This window comes from Papaver somniferum, unplaced genomic scaffold, assembly GCF_003573695.1.
Source record: "Papaver somniferum cultivar HN1 unplaced genomic scaffold, ASM357369v1 unplaced-scaffold_57, whole genome shotgun sequence".
In the NCBI taxonomy this organism is placed as follows: Eukaryota; Viridiplantae; Streptophyta; class Magnoliopsida; order Ranunculales; family Papaveraceae; genus Papaver; species Papaver somniferum.
The window spans coordinates 1,224,551-1,243,334 of NW_020648415.1; the positions used below are offsets into that span (position 1 = coordinate 1,224,551).

The window sequence follows — 18,784 nt, forward strand, 5'->3', positions numbered from 1 at the left end:
TAGACACGAACGTCTTTATTTCATAAATCTCCTTTCTTATTTACTTTAACTCATCAAGAACATAGGAAAACTTCTGAGAGTTAAAAGGAACAGCCCTGGGTTTTCTTGTATTCTTTCTTTTTATTTTGAGGGACTTAGAAACAGGAGATTTCTCTTTTTCCTTAATTGAAGACTTAACAATCATGTTGACATCCTTTCCATCTGACGACATAGTGCTTTGAAAACAGTTATGAACAACTGGATTTGTGTGATGGAATCACTTAACTCAACAAGCATTCTTATAAAGGATGTCAAAAGGAAAAAAGGAATGTAGGGTTCGAAACCTATTGACAGGTTCGTATACGCTCAACTCTAAAACCCTATAAAGAGTAGAATTATCGATAATAACCCTTTCTTTTATTTGATAGACAAAAAAAAATAACAAATCTAAGAAAAGAAGGAAAAACTTTTATGAAGCCTGGATCAGCACTCAATCTTGTCTCTTTTCGAATAGGCACATGAGACAAGATTTTCCCAACAACACAATCAAGTCGTATTGCGATGAACATCGATTTGTCCATCTTTTTCCTCATGGGAGAAATCCTTTGATCTCTTTCTATCAAAACGATTTGAACATATTTTCTTTTCAAATGGTCTTATTCTATTCTTAGAAACCAACTTCTTCGACGAAGATAAGATCCTACATACCTCGGCGGTCTTCTGAGCAAGTTTCAGCTTCCTTGCTAATCGATCTGCTCTTCGTTGAAGTTTGCTGGCGTGCCTTATTTGGTGCTTGTATTTGTAACACCTTGATAGTTCGTGTCCCTTCATCGAACAAAACGAGCACGTCAATTTTGGATAGTATTCAGGCATCTGAGATGTGCAAGCAGCTAGACATACAGTTGATCCTGAAAGATCACTGATAGGGTTTCCCGTTATCGGATTCAGTGAATCTTCCAGCTTGATTGGGTTTCCCTCTTCTCCGAACCTATTGAGGTTGATATATGTATTGCTACAAGTATCAAAATCGATGTTTTCACAAACAAGCCCTACACTTGATTTCCTATCTTCATCAGAATCATAGATTTCAGACATTTCATCAAGTGTTACAACTAGACCTTTGTTCCCAGTGTATTTTCTACGATTTGGGAATTCGTTAGAAAAATGTCCAAAACCCTTACACTTAAAGCACTGAGGCATGTCATCGTCATCAGCCTCGTCAGCATCCCTTTTTTTAGGAAGTACGCGACCGTGAGGTTTGTGTGATGACTTAGGTTTGTCTCTTGAAAACCGTTTACTTCTCTTCCACAGAAGATCCCTAAACTGTCTTGTGATCAAGGAGACTGATTTGTCAAGATCTTCATTCGAAAATTTATCCTCAGAGATATGAACACTCTTACCTTTGACAAGTAATTTAGTGTTCTTTTGTGCTTTAAAGGAAACATCCTTACCAACTTTGGATGTATGCTCATGGTCAAAGATCTTAAGCTTTCCAACCAAAGTGTTTCTGGAAAGATTATCGAGGTTATTCCCCTCAACGATGGAATGCTTCTTAGACTCGTATCTAGATGGCAGCAATCTGAGAATTTTCACCACAATGTCCTTTTCAGGAATAGTCTTACCCAATGCAAAAGATGCATTAACAATTTCAGACACTTTGTGATTAAACTCATAAAATGTTTCTTCATCTTCCATATGAAGGTTCTCCCGATAGGAATTAAGGTTTTGAAGCCTATCATCCTTTTCCCTGGAGTTGCCTTCAAATACGGTTTCTAAGATATCCCAAGCATCTTTAGATCTAGTGCAGTTTGTCACATGATGCTGAAGATTTGGGGTAATGGCATGTATGATAGCATTCAAACCGTCGGAATTTTGCTTTGCAGCAATTATCTCAACAACGTTGTATTCACCAATAGGTTTGGGAACGTTTACATCACCAACTGCCACAAAGGGAGCATCATAGCCATTAACCACATATACCCATGATTCAAAATCAATTGATTGAAGAAAAGCTCGCATAACAATTTTCCACCATAAGTAATTGGAGCCATCGAAGACTGGTGGTACGTTAATAGAGATAGCACCTCTGTCCATAGAGTCAGAATGCTACAAACACGGACTTGTTAGGTCTTAAACATTTTTGCCTGCTCTGATACCAATTGAAAAAGCGGGGGTCTAACAACACCACCCAATCTTTTGCTTAGCAATCCGTATGGACTAACTCCGAAATACTTTGCTAGAGAATCAACTAGACAGTCAGACTCAAACAAAATAAAAGTATCTCAAGGAGTTAATATCTCTCTCTTGTTTTTGATATTACTCAAGATAATAGAAATCAACGAGTCCTAATCAAACACAAGGAATACTTATACGGTACCAAAGACCAATGTCCAAGGATCAATAAACAACCAAAGGTCGGATTTCCAATTGATGATCACAAACGCACAACCTGCATTATTTCAATTATATAAAAAATATAATGCGGAAAAGAAATAACACAGACACCAGAAGTTTTTTTAACAAGGAAACCGCAAATGCAGAAAAACCCCGGGACCTAGTCCAGATTGAATACACACTGTATTAAGCCGCTACAGACACTAGCCTACTACAAGCTAACTTCGGACTGGACTATAGTTGAACCCCAATCATCTTCCTACCGATCCAAGGTACAATTGTACTCCTACGCCTCTGATCCCAGCAGGATACTGCGCACTTGATTCCCTTAGCTGATCTCACCCATAACTAAGAGTTCCTCTAACGCAAAATCGCAGACTTGATAATAAACAAATCTGTCTCACACAGAAAAGTCTATCAAAGGATAAATCTGTCTCCCACAGAAAAACCCTAGGTTTTTTTCGTCTTAAGATATAAAATCAAGGTGAACAGGAAACCAATTGATAATCCGTTCTTATATTCCCGAAGAATAGCCTAGATTAATCAATCACCTCTCAACAATCCTTCTTGACTACACAAGCGGTTTGTCGAGGAATCACAAACAGTGAGACGAAGATATTTGTGACTTCTTTATCTTGCCTATCGAAAAACTCTCACGATCTCAAGCCAATCAAAGATTGTACTCGTACGATAGAAGATGCAAGATCAGATCACACAACTACGATAAAAGTAGTATCGGTCTGGCTTCACAATCCCAATGAAGTATTTAAGTCGTTAACCTGGTTCTAGAGAAGAAAACCAAAGGTTAAAGGAGAATCGACTCTAGCAAGTGCACTAGTATCACACAGACGTGTGGGGATTAGTTTTGCACAATGCTAGATGTCTCCTTTATATAGCCTTCAAATCAGGGTTTTTCCTTAGTTCCAAAGCAATCCATATTCACCGTTAGATGAAAACCTGATTTAGATTCAAGCTAATATTTCTCAACCGTTAGATCGAAAACTTAGCTTGTTACACACAATTGGGTAGACGATTATTGGATTTGTGAAAACCATGCCCAAACATGTACGTGTATGTTGGTTCAACATAGTAACCCAAAATGTTAACCATACGAGCAATTCATATTAACCTAGTTATTCTTCACCATAACTAGTTCCATTGACTCAAATGAACTAGTTAGAGAGTTTTTCAATTGCTATGAGATCTTATGTAACTACACAAGACACAATTGAAACAAAGATGATTCGATGAATCGGCTCATGAACTTTATAACCACGTTTTGCATAAAGCATTCCTTAGTAATTTAAGTTTCATGTTCAGAGCACATCTTTAGATCATATCCACTTAAGCCCACAAACAAGTTCGCGGACTTATGGCAACCGGCAGAGTTTTCCAAACTCGGCAGAAAATCTCGGCAAAAAGACTTCCGCCAGTCCGGGGACTAGGTTCGCGGACTAAACACGCAAATGAGTTTTTGGAAAATCCCAGCAGAAATTCTCGGTAAGAGAACTTCCGTCAGTTCGCGGACTTGGCAAAGCCAATTCCTCCGATTTCTCTCAATCAAGAAAGTTCGAAAACTTCGGATTAAGGAATACATGGTTATGTAATCTAAACTCTCATTTCAATCATTGAGACATTCTTAGAGGACGTTATATAACCGTTATTCACAGACCGTTTCACGTCAGAGCGATTCTCAAAGTAATTAAAACTCTTCATGACTTTCGTCACTAGGTGAAGATAAACTTGGTCAAAGCGAAACGCTTTACCAACACACGATTTTGAGAAAAAGATAAGTAGTGAACACTCACCTCGAAATGTCAAATGTGTATGATCCAGTCTATATAGCATACGACTTTTTGTCTCATAAGAAGTATGAGATAGAATAGATAGACTTTTGAGTGATAGATAAGTTCAAGTCTCCACATACGTTTTTTTTTTATGAAGTTCCACGGTTCCTTGTGTAGATCTTCGTCGCTGTATGATGAATCGCCATGAAGTCCTTGAGCTCAACTACACTTTTCTATCCTAGTCCGAGACTTAACTATATTAGACCAGAAATCAAGACTCATAATTTTGATCACTAACATTGACAAACATGCTTGATATAGCAATGCATGCGAGGTCGACCGAGCTATGCTCTAACAACAGGTCTGTTGGCTTATCTTATATGCAGTGGTGCATCTTTTGTATCTTATTATGGAGTTTCCGTTATTATTTGATACCTGGGATTTCAAGATTGGTTTTACCAACTTTAACCATCCATATCATAAGCTTTATACTGTTGCTTTAACATCTGGTATAAACATATATTGATCACCTTATCTAATTTCAATACCTTTCAATGTCTATCATCGAAATACTTTTATTTTAGCTCCACCTACCTACTGTCTGTGCTTTGAAATCTTATCCTCATATGCTATAAGTACTTCTCAAACCATTGTTATTCCTTTATCCTTACAAACTAGCTATCTGCATCTTATTTTCCGTCTTCTCTTGATGTCTGACAATATTCAAAACATTTCTCAACATATGGAGGGTATTTCTTTAGGAAATACTCCCTCTAAAGATAGAGTAGTAACTCTCTCATCTACTGCTCCTTGTCAAGCCATCAAAGATTGGAAATTTTGTTTAGCTGGTAAGCTTTATGCTTCTGGTTTCATGTTGTGGCAGAGTGCATAAAAAACTGCTAAGTTTATTTGGCCTCATCTAAAGATTAATAATAATTGGCAACTAATGGTTAGAGATCTTGATCCTAATATCTTTGCTATCAAATTTTATACCAATGAAGATAAAGAAGCAATTTTGTTTGGTGGTTCTTGGAATTTTGATGGTCATCTAATAGTTCTTAGAGATTGGCATCCTTCTTACCTTTATCAACACCTAAACTTTGATACCTCTCCTTTCTGGTTGGAATTTAAAAATCTTCTCCATGAATTTACTTACCCAGAAATTTTAAGGCTTTTGATGATATCGTTGGGGAAACAATTGTTATTGAGCCGGATGGAGTTCATCCAACTACTTCTACAAAATTCCGAGCCATGATACAAATAAATGTTAACTCTCCGATGATGAAAGGTATTCATGCTGCTAATGCTGCAGGTGTTTCTCGCTAGGTGGGATTTTTCTTTGAGAAGAAACCTTACAAACTCTGTCTAGCATGTCGTGTACCAAATCATGATTCTGATATGTGTAATGATCGGAAGAATAGGCGTATCAATATGGAGAGCACTATAAGGGATCTTTGCTCTGCTGTTGAACAATTATTTTGCCTCTTCGCAATCCATAAGAGTTGGCTAATCTGTATATGCAACATGGTCATCAACAAAGATCTAATCTTAGAGAAACAGTTTCTTTTGAGTATGGGCCTCTTGATGGTATGCTTTTGTCTTACTTTACAGCTACATATTCGCAGTCAAACTCTTATATTGCACCAGCTGACAGAATACTACCACATAAGAATTTAGATACAGCTATTTCAAGTACTGCTTCTATGAACCGTACCTTTATTCGTCGTAAAAGATGTCGCAATCTTAGTATTGTGGTACTTTCTGATGATGAGTCTAACCAAGCTTCTACGAGTCAGCCTCAAAATGAGTCAACAAGGGGTAATCATTTTACTGAAGCTAACACCAATGTTAACTTTGAGCCAGCTGCCTCAGACATTGCTGCTACGAATCATCTCTTGAATCGAACTATCACTGATGCTGGACAACAGGTTTCTTTCTATAACCCTTTTAAAAATATTCTTGATTTACTTTATTTTCTTTTCATTCCTACTGCTTGTTTTTATTTATTGTTTGCCATCATGAAAATTCTCTCCTGGAATTTCCAAGGTTTTGGCAATCCTTCTACTAGGGATTACCTGCATTTGTGTATTAAAAATCATAATCCAAATATTTTCTTTCTTTCGGAAACAAAAAATCAGAATTCTGCTATGCATTTCTACATGTAACAGTTTAAATATCCTAATGTTTGGTATGCTTCGTCAGTTGGTCTGTCTGGTGGTATTTTACTGGCATGGAAACAAGGCATCGATCTTAATATAATGCATACAACTAGACACTCTGTTCATGCATTAGTCCACACTCATTCGCATCATTCAGATATTTTGTTAACTTGTATGTATGGGGCTCGTGATTCTGTAGAAAATCAAGAATAATGGAATTATCTTTTAGATATGCAACCTCATGTAGATCTTCCTTGGTTACTAATTGGAGACTTAAATTTCACCATGTCTGATTCAGAAACAATTTCTTCTCATGTTTCACATCATCAACACTCTCGCATAATTAGGCATATTATCCAGCAACTAGGCTTAATTGATTTGGGTTTTTCTGGTCATTAAACTACTTGGTCGAATAACAGATCGGATAATGAGTATACTACAACTAGACTCGATAGAGCTATGGTTAACACTTTATGGTTGAACAGTTACTCTACGACCTTTTTACAGCATCTCCCTCATATAGCTTCGGATCACTCACCTATTTTGTTATCCACTTCACCAGAATGATGTCACAGAAATAGCCCTTTTCGATTGTATAAATGTTGGTTATCTCATTCTTCATGCTCTGACATCATAAATGATAGTTGGTCGCAAACTTTTTTAGGATCACCATCCTATCAGTTTACTTCTAAACTAAAATTTACTAAACATCAACTTCTGTTATGGAAGAAACATTCCTTTGGAAACATAAAATCTAATATTCAAAACCTTAATCATCAACTTAATGTTTGTTATAACCAGAACCTTCCAACCAATCACCCAGATGTTTGTAATCTAACTAATGATCTTCAATATTGGTTACATATTCAAAAGGATTATTACAGACAAAAAGCAGGAATACATTCTTCTGATGCTGACAGAAATACCTCATTTTTCCACTCTCAAGAAAACTACAATAAAAAGAAGAATCAGATCTCGACAATTAAGAATTCTTTTGGGATTTGGTATGACAATAAAGAAGATATAGAGAACATTCTTCTGCAACATTTCTATGCTATCTCAACTTCTTCTAAACCTTTTTCAGATAATTCTTTGTTGTCTCAATTTCAAAAATGTATCACGGATGCAGATAATGACAATCTTCTTCGAGTTCCATCAGCAGAAGAGATCAAGGATGTCGTTTTCCATATCAGGCCATGGGCATCTCTAGGAAATGACGACTTTCAAGCAGGGTTTTATCAACATTGTTGGACTACTGTTGGTGCTGAGGTAATATCAATGGTTCAACACTTTTTCATTCATAAGTTTATGTTGAAAGAGATTAACCGTACTTTTCAAATTCTTGTACCCAAAATCCCACACCCACAATCCCCTAGTGATTATAGGACAATTAGCTTGTGCAATGTTAGTTATAAGATTATTTCAAAACTAATTGTCAATCGACTGAAACCTATCTTACCAGATATTATTTCCCCAACCCAAGGTGCTTATGTTGCAGGTCGACATATTCAGAATAATATCATCATAGATCATGAACTAGTCCATACAATGAAACAAAAAAGAAAAGGTAAAACTTCTTACATTGGACTTAACTTGGATATGTCGAAGGCATTCGACAGACTCGAATGGCCTTTTCTGTTTGATATTCTTCGGTCTCTTGGTTTTCATGAGGACTGGATTCATCTTGTTCAGCAGTGTGTTACTACTTCAAGTATCTCACTTCTTATTAATGGATTTCCTTCAGCTTCTTTTACTCCTTCTCGTGGGCTGCGACAAGGCGATCCTTTGCCGCCTTACCTTTTTCTATTTGTTATGGAAGCTTTTTCAAGAATCATACAGTCTCAGATCATACAAGGTAATTTAAAAGGAATAAAGGTTGTGAAAAACTCTTTATAAGTTAGCCATTTATTTTTCTCCAATGATTCTTTACTTTTCCTAGAAGCTTCTCCATCACAGCTTAGACATTTTCAGGATGTTCTTAATCAGTTTAGTTCAGCTTCTGGTCAGGTTATCAATTTGCAGAAATCGACAACTTTTTTCAGTCTAAATGTCTCACCTGCTCAAAAAATTCAGTTCTCAAATATTCTTCAGATGAAGACAATGGGACTTGGTGAAAAATATTTGGGCATTCCACTTCTTCTGCATCGCTCAAGAACTCAAAATTGTAAACCTATTTTGGATCACATGAATGCAAGAATTCAAGGATGGAGTAGTAATATCATAAATCAAGCTAGTAAGACTACTCAACTTAATTCTGTTTTGAGTACCATGAGTTCTTATCATATGCAAGTTCTTAGAATTCCAGATTCAACTATTCAAGAAATGGATCAAATACAAAGGAATTATTGGTGGAATAATTCTTCTTGTCATAATAGTAGACATTTTATTAACTGGAATAACATGAGACTTCCCAAAAGATTTGGAGGACTAGGATTAAAGCATTTAATCCATTATAACTCTGCAATGTTAGCGAAATTAGCATGGAATGTGATTCATAACCCATCAGAACCTTATGTTCAACTGTTAAAAGCCAAATATTTCCCTTATCATGATTTGAAGCATGAACCTCCTCCGGTTCACAATAACTCTAGTTGGATATGACAGAGTATTGCTCATGAAGTTCAAATTGTTCAACAATTAAGTAAATAACTCTAGGTGATACCATTAACATCTGGAAACATAACTGTATTCCAAGTGAATCAGGGCTTTATATAATTGGGATGAGTTAAATACTAATGATATTCAATGGGTGTCTCAGTTAATGATTTCAGGTACTTCTCAGTGGGTATTGCTCTTTTGCATAAACTCTTTACAACGACTCAGGTAATCTCTATTTTAACCATTCTGATAGATATGCAATATGAAGATACTTTAATATGTCCACTCACATCAACTGATAACTTTACAACAAGATCTACTTATAACCATTTGTGTAATGTTAATGCAACACCTTCAACTTATTCTTTCAATACCAAGTTCTAGCTCAAGTTCTGGAAATTACACATTTCATATAAACTGCAGATTTTTCTATGGAAATTCATTCACAATGCTTTAATGGTTAGAGCTAACTTGCATCATACTGATATAGTTGAAAGAAGTTACATCCTTTGTAACTCATCTCATATTCAAGATATCAACCATTTGGTCTTTGGTTGTTCTTTTGCAAAAGCTATATGGAGAATTTGTGTACCCCAACATTATCATTATGTTTATCAATTTCAAACTCTGAATGACTGGTTTGCTTCTTGGACCTCTACTGATGCATCAATCAACTTTTCCTATGAAGCTCCTTCTATTCGTGGAATATCAGCTATTCTTTGGCACATATGGAAGTTTAGATGCCAAGTTACTTTTCAACAAGCATCAGTAAATGTTAATTCTGTGTTATATCCACTGTTCAAATACTTAACTGATATTGCTACTATTACTGTTTCAGCATCTCATCATTTAAGGCATTCTAGACATCATATAGGTCATATGCATCACTGGATCTCTCCACCGCCAGACATTTTAAAGATGAATATTGATGCTTCATTTGGGAAAAGTTTTCATTTAGCTGTAATTGCTATGATTTTGAGAAATTCTACTGGGGAATATATTGCAGGAAGAGGACTCTTAAAGCGAGTATACATCCTAATCAGGCAGAAACTTGGGCACTTCTTGAAGCTATGTTGTGGGATCTAACTAACAGATGGAATAAGGTTATATTTGAGTCTGACTATAAAAATTTAGTTCAGTATATAACTGTTGGGTTACCTCTGCCTCCTTGGCAATCTAGTTCTCTGTTAAATAGGTGTGTCAGTTTGTTTAATCAACAATGTAAGTCTGGGTGGTCTTGTGTGTATGTAAACAAGAGTGCTAATAAATCTGCTGATGCTTTAGCTAAAGCAGTTCGCAAGTTTCAACTTTGTGAGGAATGGTGGTTACATCCACTTGAGTTTTTAATTCCTCACTTCGTATATGATGTAAACTGTCTTTCCTTGTAATATAAGTTTGGCTTTTGTTCAAAAAAAAAAAAAAAGAATCCCACGGCTACGAATAGAAGTTAGACTTAACTACACGAGGCAGTGTGAAGCAAGTGTGGTGCTATATTTCACAACTCACACGTTGATAAAGAAGGTTATTATTGGGGCGTCACACTCCAATAGAGGGGCTTCACTTGGATTCTTAATGTCCAAAAAAGTGGTTATGGGATATCCTAACACATATACAAAATGTCTAGATTACCCTTTAACTAGAAGTGATTTTACATCCAGGTTTCTTTTAATTCCATCCGTATAATTTTATTTGCATGTAATTTTACGTCCAGGTTTGGATTAGTTCCCGTAGAAGCTCATTTTACGTCCAGGTTTCTTTTAATTCCAACCGTAGAATCCGATTTTACGTCCAGTTTTCTTTAAGTTCCAACGGTAGAAGTGATTTTACGTCCAGGTTTGGAGATTTTACGTCCAGGTTTGGATTAATTCCAACCGTAGAATTTTATTTGCATGTAGTTTTACGTCCAGGTTTGAATTAGTTCCAACCGTAGAAGCTCATTTTACGTCCAGGTTCCTTTTAATTCCAACCGTAGAATCTGATTTTACGTCTAGGTTTGGATTATTTCCAACCGTAGAAGTGATTTTACGTCCAGGTTTGGATTATTTCCAACCGTAGAAGTTTATTTTATGGTCAGTTTTTCTTCGCACAAAAACTTTGTCCTAGAATTCACCAAGTATACAACAAAATTCGTTAATTTAATTTTTATCTAATTAAATTAAATTAAAATTAACTAAATAAGGGTTGTTTAGTCATTACAAAATTATTTGAGATAATGGGTTTTTGATATTACTTATGAGTGACCCGTTTTTATCCTATTAGATAACGCCCCTTTAATGGAATGTGACGCCTCAATAATAGCCTTCTTAATAAAGGGACTACTCTACTATCTCATCAACAATTGTTAAAGGTAAAATCTGGCATAAACGCTAGCCAAGCACGTGCATATGCACGTGCCGAGACTCTAGTGTATGACAAACATAACCTCATAAACCCCTCTGTAGCCCAGAGAAACCCTCGTCTCTCTTCTCCGTCTCCGCCGTATTTCAATTTCTGGGATTTTCTCACAATAGGAGTAAGGGCTTCTTTCTCATCAACAACAAGGTATGTTCTAAACCTTGTCTGTGGATTTTTCTTCCATGACTGTCTCTTTCATCTTTGCAATTTGATTTCACTGGAAATGGGTTTCTGTTGTTACTTGAATCTGATTAAAATGTAATTTCTTAACTTCTGATTGCTAAGAAGGAACTCAATTAAGATATGATTGGTAACAAATCACTGCGATTAGAGAGCGTTTAGGGTTTTTGAAGTTAGTATTGTAGCAGAAATTAAAAAAGAAGTTGGGGTGTGATGCATGTAGGGTATCTAGATTAGAGACTTGTTTTTTATACTCATTTTGCTTAAGTTTTAGATACTTTATGATTGAGGATTATTTTACTGCATTTGTTCTTAAAGAAGCCAAAAAGGGGTTACAAACCACTGGATTGGATAGGTATCTCCAGCTGGAGAAGCAAGCACAATTTCGTCTTCTGTTGGGGAATGTTTCATTTCCTCAACAAATGTATAACCCCAAGTGTAGGGAACAAGTGAGATCATGTTTCGCAGACATTGACTGTTGAAAATTTCCAGCTGAAACATTTCTAGTAGGAGTCTGAGTGATGCTTCTCTGAGAAATTCCTATTTAATACTCACCAGATTTTATAGATGTGACCTTGTCATTTCTGCTCTATAAACACCCAAATCCTGGTCACTGCGATATCGCTACTAGGCTGCTAGTCCTATAAATGTGCAAGAAGCTACAGAACCATTTTAATCATTATTGCATAACTGAGTACAGTAGTTTCTTCTTTATCCATTGGATGCAGATGTTTTCTTATTTTTGTTGATTCTGTGTTCTGTTTATTTATGTTGTACACACATTTTGAGGGAGATTCGAGCGACAAACTAGATTAATAAGTTGATTTTGCCAAGATTATAAAGAGGCGCAGTGCTAGGAAGCATGTGTAATTATTATTAGGAAAGGGGGCTGGTAAGCACCCTGCCTGCAGGAAAGTAAATGCTAGGCCCTGGTGTTGCCAGGTAGAGAGCACCCACAAATCATGTGGATGGTTGGGACCATGATTGTGGGTTTAGGGTGCTGCGACCATGCAGATGAATTTCTGGTATACATTTTGTATTGTAGAAGTCCAACTGATTATGGAGGCTAAGGTTCATCTAAACAAGAACGAAAACCAACTGCCAGTTTGAAGTAAACTTGTTGTCAGCAGTTTATTAGGGTTCTGGTCCCAAATCCTTTGCTTCCCTGCTGCTTAATAGTAGCTCCGGGAAGTTCCTTCTTTAGCCTATGGATATGGCTTCTGATAGACCTTCTTTTGACATTGTAAATATCTAATTTTCTGACTCTTATTCCATTTCTGAAACCATTTGCCTGTCTGATTGTCGCTTTGATGCATAATCCTGAATCTCCTGATACGCCAACTACAGCTTTCAAATAGTTTAAGCCATAGACAGGTGTGTGATTGTCTAGCCGAATGGATCAAATCATCACAAGTGATTTTGTCCAAGGCTCCCGTTACCATTTAAGTCACACCAGTCAATCACATTTGAATTAATAGTAAGGCTTGATCTTCTAATTTTAACATAGAACATGGCCCAAGCAAAATACAAGAGGACCTACTAGCATGTGATTTGTGGGAAATCAGCAAATGTGTCAATTACTTCCCAACCATCCACAAGATTTATAGACAAAAATTGTGATCTGAACTGCTAAAAACAGACATAGTAAATAGGCTAATACCTACTGCCAATGGTTCATCAGAGGTTAGACATCACTGCTGGAAATTCCTTTTAATTGGATTTCACTAGGCTTGGATAACTACATCGGGTAACTGGGACTGTGGTTGAATGCACATGTAGTAATCTAACTTTTCAAGACTAGAAACTTACTGAAAATTATGGTTCCACCGTACATAATCAAATTTTAGAATGACTATTCACTCGTTGTTACTTTTACAACATCTGCTCTTTTAATACCGAGTAAGTTTCATCAGAATCATACAGTTGCCGTCTTACACTCTAATTAGGTGAACCTCTTACAAGCTCTTTGCAAATCATTTTTCTGTTCTAGTTTTATGTGTACTGCTACTCTTTGTTTATGATGTTTTGGTCAACATGATATTTGAACCCTTGGTCTCCAGTATCAGACTCTACCTATCCCTTGTTCCATGCCAGTTAATGGCATAATTGTCAAATTTCACTTTCTTTGGAACATTTCGAAGACCTACCAAAAACTTTCGCTCCGTAGTACACTTCCCTAACCCTAGGAAAAAAACTGTCATGCTTTGTGATATGATTTTAGGTTTAAGTATTATTTATTGAATTCCTAATACTTTCTTCACTTTGTTTATATTTAGGGTTTCTGCTTTGTAAATATGTCTAGAGGCACTGATTCCTCTCCTTCACTAGTAAGTCTTGAAGAAATAATTGATCGAATCGAATCATGCAATATTGATGATGAACTTGGAAGTCGTGAAATTGTTAAGCGTCTTCGTTCTGAATATCCAGATTATGAACAACTAAACGAAGAACTGTTTACCAAACGCGTCAAAAAAGCCTTGAGACAGAGAAGATTGTCTCTTCCGAAGGGTGTTAGAAATGGGGAAACGAAAATTAGTGACGATCGTAAGGAAGTGACCAAGGAAGCAACTGGACTGAGATTTGAGGATATCGGAGGATTAAAAGAGGTTTTGGAAGAGTTGAAGTGGGGAGTGATGTTTCCACTTTGCAATCCAGAGGTGCCTAAGGAGTTGGGTTTTAAACCCCTAGCTGGGATATTGCTGCATGGACCACCTGGATGTGGAAAGACTAAGCTTGCTCATGCAATTGCAAATGAAGCTGGAGTTCCTTTTTACAAGAGATCTGCTGCTGAAGTCGTTTCTGGAGTCGCAGGTATCATATCATTGCTATGATTTTTCAAAGTTTCTATGTCTTAGTCTACTGCCATTTCCTCTGTCTCAGATTCACTCATAGGTTTACTTTTTAGCTTAAGTGACCTAGATATTTGAATATATGCAAAAACTGCATTTGTTATATGCTAGCTGTAAAACATGACAAGTATTCTAGGTTTACAGAATAGACAAATAACTACTGTTTATGCTTCATGGGTAATTGGGTGTTGCATATGTTTAGATTTAATTCGTGCCCGTTTTGAAGCTTTGGGTTTCATCTTGCATATGTTTGCATTTAATTCACAGGATTTTGGGAAAGTTTCTTAAATCTGAAAAAGGAAATTTAACGTATCTGATACTTCAGGTGAATCCGAAGAGAACATAAGGAACCTGTTCTCGGAAGCACATAGGACAGCTCCGTCAATTATATTCATTGATGAGATTGACGCTATTGCTTCAAAAAGAGGAGATCTACAAAGGGATATGGAACAGCGAATTGTGACACAATTATTGACCTGCATGGATGAGCCATACCAAGTCCTAGCCACTTCAGTGAAAAATTCAGGTTCAGCAAGATCTGGAAAACGACCCGGTTATGTTCTTGTAATTGGAGCGACAAATAGACCTGATGCTCTAGATCCAGCCCTCAGAAGGCCTGGACGATTTGATCGAGAGATTGCTTTGGGTGTTCCTGATGAAAATGCACGAGCTGAAATCCTATCTGTGGTGACACGCAATCTTAAACTTTCGAAGGATTGTTACTTCGATCTTGCAAAAATTGCCAAAGCTACACCAGGTTTTGTTGGAGCTGACTTGTCAGCATTGGCTACCGAGGCTGGTAATCTTGCAATGAAAAGGATAAGTTATAGCAGAAAACCCGATACTGAAGAGGCCAATATCAACTGGTGGAGTCGGCGGCTGGAACCAGGGGAGAGGAAAGACCTTGACATAAGGATGACGGATTTTGAGGTAATATTGAATCGAACAACTATGTGGTTCTCAGTGATATTTTTTCTATTCACACATGCAACCCATATATGCAAGTCATCCAATCCCATACATCATACTTATATCATATTGTCATTTGTTATGTAGGGTATGCTGGTGTATCCTTACTTCTTTGAATGCATGTTTGTCTTATTCTTGATGTTCTACTTTCTTTTGATTATTTTTCATCTATCTGCCAAAATGTCTTAATTTGCAAGTTTTGATAGTATCCCTCTTACCAGAAAAGTAGGTAATGCATTTTTCTTGTTTGTCTAGGATCATGTTACCTGTATTATATTTCCACTGAAAAACCCACTGTATGGATTATTTCTGTCATATATGTGCAAATATGCAGGAAGCAGTGAAAATGGTCCAGCCATCTTTAAGAAGAGAAGGATTTTCAGCTATTCCCAATGTCAAGTGGGAGGATATTGGAGGGCTTGATTTCTTGAGGAAGGAATTTGACGATTATATTGTCAGTCGTATAAAATACCCTGAGGAATATGAGGTAAATGAGATACTTAAGTTCACCCTTTTTCGATGCTACATCAGCTCATCAAGTATCTTTAATAAGTCAATTTCGAAGTTTTACATTTTAGTAAATAGCCTACCTGAACCTAATTGATACATTCGGTTCTGTACAATACTCTCACTGTCTAATATTTCTCCCCAGCACTTATTTTACAGTTACAACGTAAGTGCGTAATTGCCATTTGTCATATGCTTGCATTCTTCAGGAATTTGGTGTAGGTTTTGAGCAAGGATTTTTGCTTTATGGCCCTCCAGGTTGTGGTAAAACTTCAATTGCCAAGGCGGTAGCAAATGAGGCAGGGGCAAATTTCATCCACATTAAGGTCTCGGTCTCTCATATTCTCTGGTTTTTCTAGTGTTTGTTATTACGTATTCAATGTTCAATATTTGTCTGTTAATCAAATGTTAATTTACGGTGATCATTTAGGGTCCTGAACTTCTGAATAAGTACGTGGGAGAGAGTGAGTTGGCCATTCGAACGATATTCAGTCGTGCTAGGACATGTTCTCCCTGCATTCTTTTCTTTGATGAGGTAAGCGAAGTCCTCTTACAGCTTGTAAATTTCTGTATTTATGTCTTCAGTTGGTAATCACACCTGACACTATATATTTAGCACATCATTCGTCTAGAGTCACTTTTTAGAATTTTCAAGTGATTAAATCCTGTCCGACAAGCGGCAGATGGTGATATACGATGGTACTTCATAGTCTTGCGTTACACCACAAATGTGCATGTTTTATTGAACCACTCAGAGTTATATGTTATTACTTGATGCTGGTTCTTGAATTAGACTTTATTGAAGCCACGTTATTCTATTTCTGCCCCTTGTGATGCCAATGAAGCATATTTTTCGTATTCTCGATTTTGCAACTTTTGAAAGGTGTTGTTTCACTTCTTAGGTAGAAACAATAACAACAAAGAGGGGAAACGATGGAGGGAGGGTTGTTGAGCGGCTTTTGACCCAGGTTAAATATATTCTGTATTCGCCTTTGTGTATTCTATAATTTCTGCAAGTATCAAGGAAGGCTCAGACATTCTACATGTTATCTAAAATCGATCTTTCTGTTGCAATTTCAGTTACTCATAGAGCTAGATGGGGGTGACAAGCGAAAAGGTGTTTTTGTGATTGGTGCTACAAACAGGTATGCACTTTTTCGCCTTTCTTGGTACATATTATAAAAACAAGAGAATGAAAACTCTCTTCTATTCATTGGGATCTAAGAAACTGTTGTTGTAGGCCGGAGGTGATGGATGAGGCCGTCAAAAGACCTGGTCGTCTAGGGAAACACATGTATGTCCCCTTGCCGGGTCCGGAAGAACGCGGGTTGATTTTAAAAGCCCTTACCAAGGATAAACCTATATCCGAGGAAGTAGATTTAGTTGCCATTGGTCTGAAAAAATCTTGCGAGAATTTAAGTGGAGCAGATCTTGCTAGAGTGGTATGTACACACTGCTCTGTAAAGCTGATTTTGAGATCCAGGCGGTCGTGCCATCTTATCTTCTTGTTATGAGCTCCAGAATTACGGCTTGTCTTTACAGGTTGATAAAGCTGCCATGATTGCTCTGTTGGAAAAGCGAGTTTCGCAAATGTCAGTTGAAGTCGGTTCTGAAATGAGGAAATGGACGATCAATGAAACACACTTTGATCAAGCTGTGGAGACCGTCTCACCATCTGTTACAGACGAGGTAATTTCTCGAAGTTTATTGTTATTGCCCCAGCACTTGTGTACCGGTCGAGTGTATCTAACGTCTATTTCTTTCATTTCATATATGTATCTTTCGCAGAAGCAGCGAAGTAGATGCCATCAAGAATCAATATCTTGTTTTCCTTTCTTTCACAAATTATTCGGGGTAAGAACTTAAGATTATGATGTCAGTTCCACTGTCGAAACTGTTGGTGCCATCAGGAAAGGAAGGAACCCATATTCTTTGTTCTTTCTTTATACAAAATTATAGATCGGACTTGAGATTTGCGTCCAAATTGTAAGCAAAGCTTTGTCTTAGGTTTACTTGTATTTAGATTTGTAGTGCATCAGTGAATTTTGAATCTACCCGAAGAAAGATTTTATCTTGCTGTGGTATGGTCTCTTGTAATTGATTTTTGGGGTTATATTTCTCGAAACGTCTCTGCTTCCATTTGCAGAATGTGAAAACTATAGGGAGACCCATTCTTCGGATCTTTTCCACTGTGAAACCCACACTCAGAAAAGTTCAGGCACGCACCCATTTTATGAGGTAAAATTTCTTCCACACCCAGAATTTCTAAAATTATTTCTTCGCTTATTCTTCCTCGTTTTTCTTTTATTCTTCTTTTCCTAAATTGATTTGGAGATGAAGAAACTGTTTAGAAGCAGAAATCAAAATAGAGCTACATCAAAAATCGATCCTAAAAGATAAATCCTCCTCTTGTTTCTTCATTCTACTCATACAATAATTTGGAAAGAGTTTACAAAACTTAGAGATGAGAAAAGGGGATCTGCGGCTAATGTTTGTATGGGTTTCAGATGAAATTAATGAGACGAAGAAGAGATATTCATGGGAAGTAGTTGCTGACGTTGAAGATTATGATGAACAAGGATTGTTAAGACTGAGCAGGAAAGATCGAGAAAGAGATGGTGTGAATCAAAGAACAAAGAATCGAATGATTAAATCAGGTTGAAGATTAATATGGGTTCACTGGAAATAACCAAAACTGAGAGTTGTTGTGAATAATGGGTTGAGGCGATTTGATGAACAAGAGAAAGGGGATCTGAGAAGCTGCTACTGTTGTTATCAATCAACTCTGTCCAACAATATAACATTGTAAGGTCTCCTTCGTACAACTTGTGTAATCTGTCCACCTTCTTCATGGACCACATATCTGAAATATAACAAACAAGAATAACTCATCATCAAAGAGACAAAGATCTGTTCAGCAAGGGCTTTCGCTAGCTGAGTCTTAACAACACTTGGTTCCAGGAAGATG

At 36.9% G+C, this 18,784-nt stretch overlaps 2 protein-coding genes across 2 annotated transcripts; both read left to right on the forward strand.

The window, feature by feature from the left end:
* Positions 1-9,064: 9,064 nt before the first annotated feature.
* On the forward strand, positions 9,065-10,003 carry LOC113343258. Its single transcript, XM_026587506.1, has 2 exons — positions 9,065-9,142; positions 9,341-10,003. The coding sequence occupies exons 1-2, from the start codon at positions 9,065-9,067 to the stop codon at positions 10,001-10,003; spliced, it is 741 nt and encodes a 246-aa protein (XP_026443291.1).
* A 1,360-nt stretch (positions 10,004-11,363) lies between these two features.
* LOC113343361 (cell division control protein 48 homolog C-like) lies at positions 11,364-17,941 on the forward strand. The gene is made up of 11 exons (XM_026587584.1): positions 11,364-11,458; positions 13,768-14,302; positions 14,666-15,270; positions 15,644-15,796; positions 16,026-16,142; positions 16,247-16,351; positions 16,719-16,784; positions 16,897-16,961; positions 17,057-17,258; positions 17,359-17,505; positions 17,605-17,941. The coding sequence occupies exons 2-11, from the start codon at positions 13,786-13,788 to the stop codon at positions 17,680-17,682; spliced, it is 2,055 nt and encodes a 684-aa protein (XP_026443369.1). The 5' UTR covers positions 11,364-11,458; positions 13,768-13,785; the 3' UTR covers positions 17,683-17,941.
* Positions 17,942-18,784: the final 843 nt, after the last annotated feature.